At 37.7% G+C, this 11,975-nt stretch overlaps 1 protein-coding gene across 1 annotated transcript; it reads right to left on the reverse strand.

The window, feature by feature from the left end:
- Positions 1 to 934: 934 nt before the first annotated feature.
- Positions 935 to 11,148, reverse strand: vps26b (VPS26, retromer complex component B). The gene is made up of 6 exons (XM_032546237.1): positions 10,385 to 11,148; positions 7,412 to 7,568; positions 7,094 to 7,258; positions 6,040 to 6,215; positions 5,807 to 5,949; positions 935 to 2,088 (listed from the first exon to the last, which is right to left on the reverse strand). Exons 1-6 carry the CDS (start codon positions 10,605 to 10,607, stop codon positions 1,951 to 1,953), a joined length of 1,002 nt encoding a protein of 333 aa, XP_032402128.1. The 5' UTR covers positions 10,608 to 11,148; the 3' UTR covers positions 935 to 1,950.
- Between the last annotated feature and the right edge of the window lie 827 nt (positions 11,149 to 11,975).

Here is an 11,975-nt window from a genome sequence, read left to right on the forward strand (position 1 = left end):
GCAAACCCTCAAGATGGGTGAGTGGCAATCACAGCAGAATTACAATTTTTGAAATTCTGCGACCAACCAGTCTTCCATGAACAACCAAACCAAGTTCAAAGTCACTTAAAACCAACGTCTTTCCCATTTCTGATGCTCCCAACTTAGGGAGGTCAATGGGTGTAACTAGTAAGTAGCCAGTGAGCATAACTCATCACAAAGTTAGTTGGGACTATGTTAGCCTGGTAAAACAATGCCTTTGTTCTACGCTTTACTTTGTACAAAAGGTCTGGACTCTAGGCTATTTGCTTGCTGAAGATGTGAACTTTATTGGAGTTTTAAATTTTACCCAGTTGCTAAAGTTTGGCCGTGATGTAACACATCTATTTGACGCTATGAAGCTTACCAGAAAGTACCTGCGCTGTAAACAACCATCCCTCACTGCGAAGATTAAAGATGGCTATTAATTCAATATTTGAAAGCGTAGCCAACCTGGACCGAATGGCTTCGTTTCACTTCTACCTCTGCCAAACTACAACCACGGCAGACTACAATCCTGAAACGGCACCGAAAAATTGACGTCATTGCTCACAATTCCTCTTTCTGCTCGCTGATTGGCCTGGTGGAAATTCTACTGGGCAAATTGAGCTCAATGGGGAAAGACGAAGCACTGAATGGAGATGAGAATCGAGCAGAATCGTATGGCTAGACTTTCGTGCTACTACATAGCTGGACACCAATCCACTAGTTAGCAAAGTGTTGGTGTTTAAACTGGTACAGAAGTGGTATTAGAAATGTAAAACTAGTGGAATTAGAAAGCGATGGCCATCAGTGGTATTTTTACAACCCAGAACTAATGTTTGTGTTATCTTAAGCTTTGAATGCTACTTTCATTTTGCATTCAGAATTGTGCCGCATTAATAAATCCACTCAATTATGGACAAACACACAAGAGTTTTCCATTTGGCATCAATTTATTGGACGCTTGGGAATGAGGAGTAATCGATAAGCATTTTGCAAAAGATAGATAGTTCTACTGTAATTTTTCTCTGGTTAAAAGACTAAAATCATGTTAGAGGCAGGAAGATTTTCATTAGCTTAATACACATAGGCACAACTTTCAAGTCTCTAATGAGGAGGATACAGATGACTCCATACGGTCGGACCCTAATACAAACACTTCTCCGAAACACCACTGGAATGCTGAGGTAAAAGCACATGGACATGACAAGGTCAATCTGTAGCTCTGTGTCCGGGTTAAATCAACCTATACAAGCTGGAACAGGTTAACAGGTTTGACTGGTCTTATTTACAGATTAAAAAAACAACACAAAAACAGAAAGTGGGATAATACTTCAAAGCTCTCGCCCAAACGGGTTCCAGTTTCTGATGCGTTTTGTGCAACAAAAAAAAAAAAAGAAAAGAAAAAGGAAAACGTGTTCAACAAGATCAAGCAGTGCAAAGTCGATTCTCTTATTTTCTCTCTCCTTGTTAGACCTTATAGGAATTCATTCATTCAACGTGGAATGTCAGAGATTCACTTGGTAGAAAATTGGTATTTGACAAAGAAAAAGGGAAATCAATACATCCAAAAGGCATTAGAATGTAATGAAGTGTAAAAATGTAAGGAATTTTACGTGATCTTACACAGCAGACACTGCGACAGGTGATTAGTTTGATTCCTGTACAGAAAATAATAAGCATGTGTGAGGAAGGAGCCTGTAGCCACCCTGAACGCCTCATGCAAACTGTTTTTTTCTTCCTTTTTTAAAAGTTCACGCACGGTATTAGTGTGCATCGTGCTGTGTTTTTTTTTTCCCCCTCCTTCCTCCCTTTTCACTCGTTTTATTTTATTTTTTTTTTAAACCAGCACAGCCACGAGTAAAACAGCTGCCTCGCCAGATGTTTGCACAGTTGTCAGGTGATCACCCGTCCAGTGCAGATTTGCCGGCGAGCGGAAGGAGGGCGGAGCTACCCGCTCTCCTCCTTGGCGGCCTGCTCCAGGGCGCTCTCTGAAGCGGCCGAGCCCTCGAACCTCTGGGAGGCGATGGCGGCCTGATGGGACATGCTTTTCCTCACCACGTCTCCTTTTCTCCACAGTGTGATTTCCTGTTAGGGTGGAGATAACAAAAGGTGACTCTTTTTTTTTTTGTTTATTTCTTTTTGCAGCCCTGCACAAGCAAATTTCAGTGGATTATTCACAATCTGAACAGACTGTTTTTCATATAAAGCTGAATGGAAGAAACCCCCCCCACCCTAAAAATCATTACTAAATTCTATTATTTTATCAGCTATAACAAATACTGAATGAATAAACAGAAAATGTGGGTTTTCTCACATTTTAAATAAATATAGTATTTATGAAATATAGGTATTTCATAAATATACGATGCTGAATAAAAAAATAAAAGTTTCTTACTTTTACCTACTCCTTTTCGAGCATGTTAAGAGTATTGTGGTACAAAAATATGTCTTTTGCATTTCTTGTTCATGTGTATGATTTTATACTTCTATTGTGTTCAAAATAAAAATAGTAAAAAAAATACAAATAAAAGATGAAAAAATAAAATACGTGGAACACTTGATACCCCATGAGCAGAGATATTCATACAGTCTGTGGTCACTCTTGAAGGAAGGTACTAACAACATCTTTCAAAATAAATAAGTCAGCCATGCTTATTAGAATCATGCTTTTTTTCCCCCCTCCATCATTTTCTCTCTTGCGTCCTCTGCTTCTGTCCTCACATCTTCGCCTTTGAAGCGCAGAAGTAATTTTTGTTGAGAAGTTGACGCTACTCCTTCCTACTAAGGAGAAACTTTAGCTTGTTGAGTGTTTATATTTCAAAACAGAACTATATAAAGAGCATTTTGCAACCCACACCGGACTCTGGACTGTTTCTCTTTCCCATTCTGGTATGGAATTGCCATCTTCAACTGGCTCAGCTTAATGATGACTAGTGGCGCCCTCTTCTGGATGGAGGACAAACTACAACACTAAAGGGAGGCTTAAACGGGATGTTACTAGATAATTGATTGGCACTCATTTTAATCTGACAGCATTAAATCAACAATTAATGAAACAAAAGTCACATTTCTGTCTCATCTTTCCAAATTCTCTCTGTTCATTTTGTGTAATTTTATTTTGTATTTTTGTTCCAAATAAATAATTAAGTCTACTTGACTAAAGAGGAAGTTCTGCAACAAAACCCAGGTTTTTTTAAACTACAGACTGAATGTAGAGAACATCCAGATCTATATGTTTTGTCAAAATATGAGCTAATCCTTTAAGATCTGACATAATTATATCCAACACTCTAGGTTCCAAGTATAGAAAGTACTTGACAATTTATCTGGTTACAGTGCAACACAGTGGTAAACATGTACTGCCACAGTTTTATTTTTAGTAAAATTATGGTGCTTTACTTTAGTCAAAAGAAGTCCAACATCTGTTTGGTCCAAATCCCGTGATCTGAACCAGGGGTTTGCAACAAGTTATGCTATATTGTATTTTATTTTATTCTGGAGTAACCTCATAACATTGGAACCTCAAAACATTGTCCTGAGCCGTATGCAACGAAATTTCGTTCTGTATACACCCTGTGCATGCAAAATGATAATAAAGTCAGTCTAAGTCTAAGTTTCCAGAACTGTCACTAAAAGTATCTGTCATTTTTATGTAGATCTATCTATTAATAATAGGCAAAAAAAACTATGTGCAAATATCAACATCCCATATCAGAAAATGTTACCATCATCTACAGAGTTTTCTATTTTTCAAACCTAAAGATAGGAATAAAATCACTGTTGTTTTTTTTTTTAAATAACCGACTTCTTGTAGTAGATATTTATGGGGAAAAAAAATACATCGTGCCACGTAATATTTGTGGTTCTAAAATGGCTCAACTTCACTGCATTGGGTTCAGAAATGCCTCTTTGGATAGTAAAGGTTGCAGACCCATGTTTTGGACTAAGGGATGCATAAATGAACTGCATCATTTAACACACCAGGAAATTAGTTTTCATATGGAATCTAAAAAAGGCATCAGAAGCACAGAGATTAATAGCGATCGCTGCTCGGTCAGCAGCCTAAATGACATCTTCCAAGAGCGGGGAAAACAACAACAACAAAAGTACTTTAATAAAACCACATTCAAAAACGGATTTCATTGAGAATATCCCTGCTTTACTTTCCTGGCCACATTTTCCCCTGACCCACAGAGAGAGGGCTAACCTTTATTGTGATGCAGTTTCATGCATTATGTATCAGAACGCTGGCGGCCGTGATTTAAGTAAGAGCTGGAGCTTCCTCAGCAAAGACTGCACGGGAATGTCCGCTAAAAGCCGCAGACAGAGAGAGAAAGAGAGAGAGAGAACAAGAGAGAGAAAGAGAGAGAGAGAACAAGAGAGAGAAAGAGAGAGAGAGAGAGAGCGCGAAGCTGCGACAGAAACATGCAGCAGCAGTTCTGTATCGACGTGTTGTGGTCTAACACCGTTCCTGTACGTTTTACTTTTGCAGTAGTCCAGACTCGCTGCTTAAATCTAAAGTTTCACCTATAAATAATGGCAGAGATTTCAAATGGAACATGAGCACAACTCTGGATGGATAAACAGATCAACACACCACACAAGGGATTAGGGATTAACAGACGGACGAATGGATGGATGGATGGGTCAAAAGATGAAAGAAGTGCGTGGAAGAATTGATGGATTATTAGAACAATTACACAATGGTACAAGAAAAAAAAAAGGAAATAAAATCATTTTCTATACTCCGGCACTGCAAAAAAAAGAAATTTTACCAAGCATTTTTGGTCTAGCAAGTACCTTATTACACTGCAAATAATAGTCCTTTAATATAGATAAAAAAGTTCTAGTTCCAGAAGCAGATTATCAACACATTTTTCTCTTGTAATCAGTAATCTCACGGTGAAACTAGTACTTTTTTATACATTTTAAGGAATTATTGACTAAAAACAAAATCTGCTTTTACCCCCAAAAAGGTGAATTATTTAACATAATCGGGTCATCTACTAATCTAAAACTCTGAAAGTTTTCACTTCCATGAAGGTTGACATTAAAATGAGGTTTGAGCCTGACTAGATTATCTCGTGTTAACAGAAAAAGTGTAAAAGATGATAGAAATGCCTCTTTTTACAGATTTCTTAAATATTTTGGCTCAAACTAATTTAAAATGAGAAGAAGAAAAACAAAATTCAAAATTTTAGTTTCCAAACCATGCACTAAATGTGGAAAAAAAAAAAAAAGACATTCTCTACTAAACCAAAAACGCTTGGTAAGATTTTGTTTTTGCCGAGAATTTAGCACATTTATCCCAAACGGCGACCACGCCCTCCTGATCCCTGCAGCAGGTCCGCCTTTTAAAACAACTAATGAGCCTCCAATGTAGCACTTAAACTGTTCCATCAGGCTCTGTTGTTGTTGTTGCGCCTGCAGAGCGTAACCAGGGGCGTGCGAGCGCTACAGCAAACCAGCGGTTCATATCGATCCGTGTGAATGAAAGACTCGCTTTAGTTGACGCGAGTTGAAAAGTTAATGGACTGTGGGGCGATCAATTTTAGAATTCAATCTGTGTCCGAGTGGCGGAACAAGCTGGATTGTTAAGGTCGGTGTTTCTTTATTTTATGCTCAATAGGAAATAAATGCGTTGTGCGCATCACCAAAAGCGAACGACGGTGAGCTCAGTGTGTCGGTGATCTGGTACTTCCTTTTTTTTTTTGCCTTTTAATCTATAACTTGAGTGTAATTTTATTTATTTATTTTTTTTATAACCGAGGCCCTTCACTTTTGTTTTTTTTCCCCCCCATACCTGTTGTTTAAAGTAGCGTCTCTCCTCTTCATCGATCAATACCAGATTCAGGTAGTAGCGCACGGAGAACTTCTTGTTGATGTCTCGCATGGTCGGAGTCAGATCATAACCGGCCAGAAATAATCGGATAGGAATAGATTCACCTGAAAGATGAATCGCATTTAATCGCTTTTTTTCTTCTTTTTTTTTTTGCTTGTTTGTTAGAGCTGTAACGCTAAATGAAAGACGCTCACCTCTAACCGGCGCTCCGTCCATGATCTCGTACTTTGCGATCGTGTCGTTTTCGTGGTAGACGCTCGGGCCGGTGCCGGTCGTCTCGCGTTTGATGATGTCGATCTCCATGTGTTTTATTTTAATCCTCACCAGGAGGAAATAGATTTTGCCCACAATCACATCCTTCAGATGGTATCTGTCACAAAACAAAAGACAGAAACCGAAGAAGAAGAAAAAAAAAAAATAACTTACTTCAGTAATGAATGAAACTTATTTTAGTTAGATTTTTGGTCAAGGAACCTTTAAGCGGATACATGAATAACCCCGTTTTTTTTCTTTTTTTTTACCTATGGATCGTTTTTTACCTATGAGGATTAACAAACAGAAAAAAAATTGTTTTTCAACTCTTTATATCCTTTGTGGTAAAATTTTAATGTTTTTCATCTACACTTTGAAATCAGAAGTATACTCTGCTCTAGCACTACAAGCCCATAAAATATTTCCAACCATTTTTGTTGTTGTTGGTTTTGACAGTTTTTCCCTTGGTTCCTAAAACAGCTGGTTTTAGGAACCGGCTTTAACTTTCTACCAGCAACACACTTAATAGCATTATATTTCATATTCAACCATCGCTTCAAAAGTCTTCAGGAAAAAGACTTTTGAAGCGAGCACATCTTGCTCTGCTGAGGATCTTTACACAGGGTGGGGCTAGCAAGAGCTAATGCTAGCTTGCATCCTCTCTGTTTTGATATGCCTTGTTGATTAATTAGCTCATATTTTCTTATTCACATGAAGATTTTCAACAATATTCAGCTGTGTAAAATAATGCTGTTCTCCTGTTTGAGAGCCAATGCAACTCTAACTTATTTTTTCCCCATAATCAAGAAACGCTACAAAATGTTTGTTTGTTTGGTTTTTTTTAAATATGCCTGTGATCAGTAAGCAATAACATCTAAAGATTCAATGGGTGCAGATTTCTTTGTAGAACAAACATCAGCTTTTCTTCGCTTGTTGCTGATGTTAAACGAAATCACAACTGTCCATGGAGTAGTTTATAATCTCAACATGTCTTACTTAGATTTGTTATACTCAAACTCAATATGGAGGCAGTCTTCGATTCCAACTTCCATCTTGATGGAGGAGTTGAGTTCAGGGTAGGTGCTCAGTGTGTGGACCACAATGTCCATCTCTTTACTTATGTCATTTAATCTTCTTATCACCGTGGCGCGAAGGAAGTACCTAAAAACGTAAACAGATTTTTTTTACATCCAATCTATAAATGTGGCATAAAGACAACATCGTCGGTTAAACGTGTTGCATGCCAAACGGGTTCAAATGTAACCCTTACATCCTCTGTACCTGCACAGCAGCGGAGCGAATGATCAAACGCACCTTAGCTTGACGTTCTGGCCTGTGTAGGACTCGTAGGGTTTCTCGACATGTGTGAACTCAAAGTCGAAGGTCTGCGACTGGGTTATTTCACCGGGTCTCGCAAGATCCTTCACCAGGGAAACAAATTCATGATGGTTTCCTCTGTCGTAATACAGCTCTGGACAAACGTCGGGGGAGAAAGGTGACGTTAAAAATACGCCAAAAAAACATAAGGCAATCTACACAAAATTACATTAAAAATATAAATATGTCTATGAAAGCCAGTACGTTACCCTGCACTTGAATGCTTTTTTTTTTTAACTGCTTGCTATTTAATGATAATGTGGAACATGATTACATACAAGTTTAAATTGACCATTAATTCCTTTGTTTAAAGAAACTTTGACAACTCTAGCTTTAATCTATATTTTAAAAAATGTAAACATTTTTGGAATACGGTACGATTTTTTTAACAGTAAACAAAACTTGCATTTAAATACAAGTAATAGTTACTCAGCTGAAACTGAAACTACTTGGGACTTTGTATTGTACAGAATATATGAGAAATGGATTTGAATCTAAAGTTAAGATTTTTTGGAGGGTGAAGAATTACATAATAACAATAATAATAATAATAACAATAATAAAATGCAAAAATCTTAAATATAATTAAACCAAGCTCAAATTACATTACGTCCAAGTATTTCTGGTACATTACTATCTATTTATCGGCACAGAGACAAACATTCCTGTCTCTTTGACTGAAAATATTAAAAGAATACACTTTATTTTGCTACTAAATATTCATACAACTACAGCAGTGTTCTCTATAGCATGAGGAGGATCACATCAGCACAGGTCTCTGATACTTTCAGTTTGAAAGGCATTGAACAATTTGTTGTTGATTTCCGCCTGGAGATTTGGGACAAGCCTCCCAACCGTGATGCTACTCACATCACTGGTTATGATTCAGGTGTTTTGCACCACAATATGTAGGACAAACCCCAGAAATAATCACTACCCACCTCCATGTACTACTTTCCAGTTTCACATTTAGGCTGCAAACTTCCTTCAGTTCAACTGGGAGCGTATAGAATGGGATAATTGCTTTTTTTAATTGCATTTGTTATATTTTATGTTTATACAGTCCATTTCAAAGGTAGTCATACCCCTAAGACAGCAGTGTCTAAAGTTTGACACAGGGCCCATTTGTGACCATTGACATTATTTGGTTCACCCCCTCTTCACCGCAAGTCAAAAATGGGTAAAAATGTAGCCAACAAGATAAAAAGCATTTAATGACCCAAAGAATTTGGAAATTGTCTGTTTTTTTTTTTCTTTTAATAAGGCAACAGCCCAACAGCACTTTTATGTTTTGGATCACCAATTACATACAGACTTTATTTTAAAATGGATTTATTGTTGAGCAGGTAAAGAGTTACAAAAATAATAATAATAATAATAATTTTGCATTTTAAATTTTTAATTTTATTAATTTTGTGGCCCACAGTGAGTTTAACTTCTTGTTTTGACTCCCAAGACAAAATATTTGGACACCACTGCACTAAGACTTTTCCAGATTGCAACCACAAACTTCAATAAATTTTATGGACATAGTAGCGCACAACTGTAAAATTGTTTACACATGAAAATCTGAGTTTGATTTGCACTTTAGGATGGCACTAAATTAAATGCACTAATTGCCTTCAGAAGTGCCTAATTTGTAAATAGTGTTTATCTATGTGTAATGTGGTCTCAGTATAAATCCAGCTGTTCTGTGTAGTAAGTATTTGTTTGATGAGGAACACTAGTGACCAAACAGCACCGTGATGACCAAAGATTTTGGTTGCAAAACAACATTTTATCTTGTAAAGAACTGTTCAATCAAATATCTAAACATTTACAGAGAGTGGGACAACTGCAAATACCCGTCAACACATGACCTCCCACCGTTACTGAAGAGCAGGGGAAGGAGAACAATAGTGACTCAGGTCTGAACCTTCAGAGTCACATAAAGATAGTTACAAAGTCAGCCTTCTATACCCTCTGTCCAGGATTAATGGACTAGTGTCACCAAAACCAGGAAGATAGAGAACATTATTCCAGCTTTGAAGTCCTTAAACTGGCTCCATGTAAGAAGCCCTGTTTAAGTTTACCAGTAACAATGCAGTAGGCTCGGCAACCGCACTGAGACTGTGCTCTGGTTCTGATGAGACCAAAATTGAACTTTTTGGCCAATGTACAAAACACTATGTGTCATGGAAAACTAACGCAGCACATCACGCCAAATATAAACTATGCAATGAAGTGGTGACAGCGCTGTGTTCTGTAGACGCTTTTCTACATTGGAGCTGGTCAGAGAGACAATAGACGGAGTTAACTTCAAGGCAACCCCAAGAAAGAATGTATTTTAAAAAGTTGGTTAGAGGCTGCCAAAGATGTGAGACTAGAGAGGAGGTTAACCTTTCAGGACAGTGATCCTAAATATACAACCAGGGCTGCAATTAAGTGGTTCAGAATCATTACTCTGTGTTAGAATGACCAACACCTAAATCCAGATGAACATCTGTCACCTTGAAATTTTAAATTTGATATACGCAGACGCTGTCCAATTAATCTGTCAGAGCTTGAACATTTTTTTTTTTTTGTGGAAAGAATTCAACAATATTTCACTGGGTTGATTTGGAAAGCTCACAGATGCACACAAAGCTGGTACGTCAAATAAAACCAGAATACATTGAATTGAAGCTTGAGATTGTAATGTGAAGAAAAATCTGGAGAAAGAAACTCCCAAAAGTTGACACTGGATGTGCTTTTCTAGTAAACAAACAGTGCAATAGGCAAGCTCTCCTAAACCACAAATCTTTGCATTTCACAAATATTCTTATGAAGTACACCCAGTGCTTTATGAAGAATAATGTTTAAATTCCAGATCAAAGGAATAACCTGTTTGTGATCATTTGTTGCATTGTATGACTAATACTTCCCACCCACCTATTTGGCCGACAAATTCAATTTTGATGCCGTGATGCTCCAGCCTCTTCCCGGGGTTCTTCAGCGTCACATTCACCTTTCCACTGACTGTCTCCCCGTCGTAGAAAAGAAAGTATTTGTCTTTCTTCCCATCTTCGGTCTTGTGTTCGACCTTTTTTCTCGTTTCGGCGTCGTTGAGGACTACATCGATTTCTGCACTTTGTCCAAAACTAAAGAAACTCATTATAACGACCGGGACGCGCCGACTCTTATCTCATTAAAGTAGTTGTTATCGCAGCGCAGGGACTTGTTAGCAGGCTGAACCGAAACGACCCCGTTTTTCAACGATGTTTCGAAGCAGACAACAAAACACACATGAAGGCCTGCAGGGTGAACAAGCTCACTTCCCCCTTTTGAGCCCGAATAAAGCACTTAAGTCGTGAAGAAACGAAGAAATATTGTACAAACAGAAAAGTCTACTTTGGCTGCAGGGCCATACTGACGACAAAACTAGCAATATGACGGTGAAAGCAGAACGCACATGAATATGTGTGTTAGCAAATTAGCCGTTTCCGTTTTTTCTCTTCTGCGTCGGACTCACTGCAACCATTTAACTTCAACCTTCAACCAACAGCCTAAGGTGGACTCGGTTATCGCAGCGTAATTTACTCTTACATGTTTGTGGCCTGACAGGTAAGACAGAGGATGTTGTCAAACGAGTACAGATGTAACGTTAGCTCATGCTACTTGCGTTGCATCGACTACTTCCGGGTAGAGGTTTTCAAAATAAAACCGGAAAGACGCAAATGCGGCGGCAGACCTTTAAAACTCAAACGCCACAAGCTGTAGCTCGATCGATATTAGAAAATGCAATATTTTTTAGTTTCTAATAAACCGTATCCCGTTTTTTCATTAGTTGTAAAATCATGAATCATCATTAATAATGGAAATGAAATGACTGTTCAGCGACATGCTAATATATCGGCGACTGAAGTTTTCAAAATTACCATTTTACAGATATTTCAAAACAGCACTTTTTAATACGAAGTGCTACCTCTTGTAGAAAAAAAAAACCCAGCTACTTCCTTCGGCTCCGTTTTATTTGTTTAAGGATGTAGCTTATTTTATACGTCAACAATTTTTAGTTCAAAGTTGAAATTTCCAAGCTTGAAGCTTGATTAAGCAGTCCCTGGAAATCGAATCAATTTTAGGTTTCTCACCTACCCCAAACTCAATACAGCCAATATGGCTGCCATAATACAAAGAGGTTGCTGTTGACAATGGTATTTATGTCTTAACAAGATTGAAATAACTAGAACAAAGTGAAATAAAATAATACCCACACTTTATTGGAGCTGAAGTAAAAACTACTTATTTTCCCATCTGAGAATTTTGCTCACAAAAACATATTTTTGTGAGTATATTTCAACAGAGTTTTAATGTTAATCTAGCTTGTGTTTTTTAATTGTAGCTGGGCTGGTAACTGAGTACGATTACCAAATTCCACTAGCTTTTTAAGTGGGAAATGGAGCATTGTTAACTTGAGTTTGACATCAGTTTCAGGCTAAATCAACCCAGTGATATTTATAGTTTAAAGAGCCAAGGGTGAAGA

The sequence above is a fragment of the Xiphophorus hellerii genome, chromosome 18 (genome assembly GCF_003331165.1).
Source record: "Xiphophorus hellerii strain 12219 chromosome 18, Xiphophorus_hellerii-4.1, whole genome shotgun sequence".
NCBI classification, from domain to species: domain Eukaryota; kingdom Metazoa; phylum Chordata; class Actinopteri; order Cyprinodontiformes; family Poeciliidae; genus Xiphophorus; species Xiphophorus hellerii.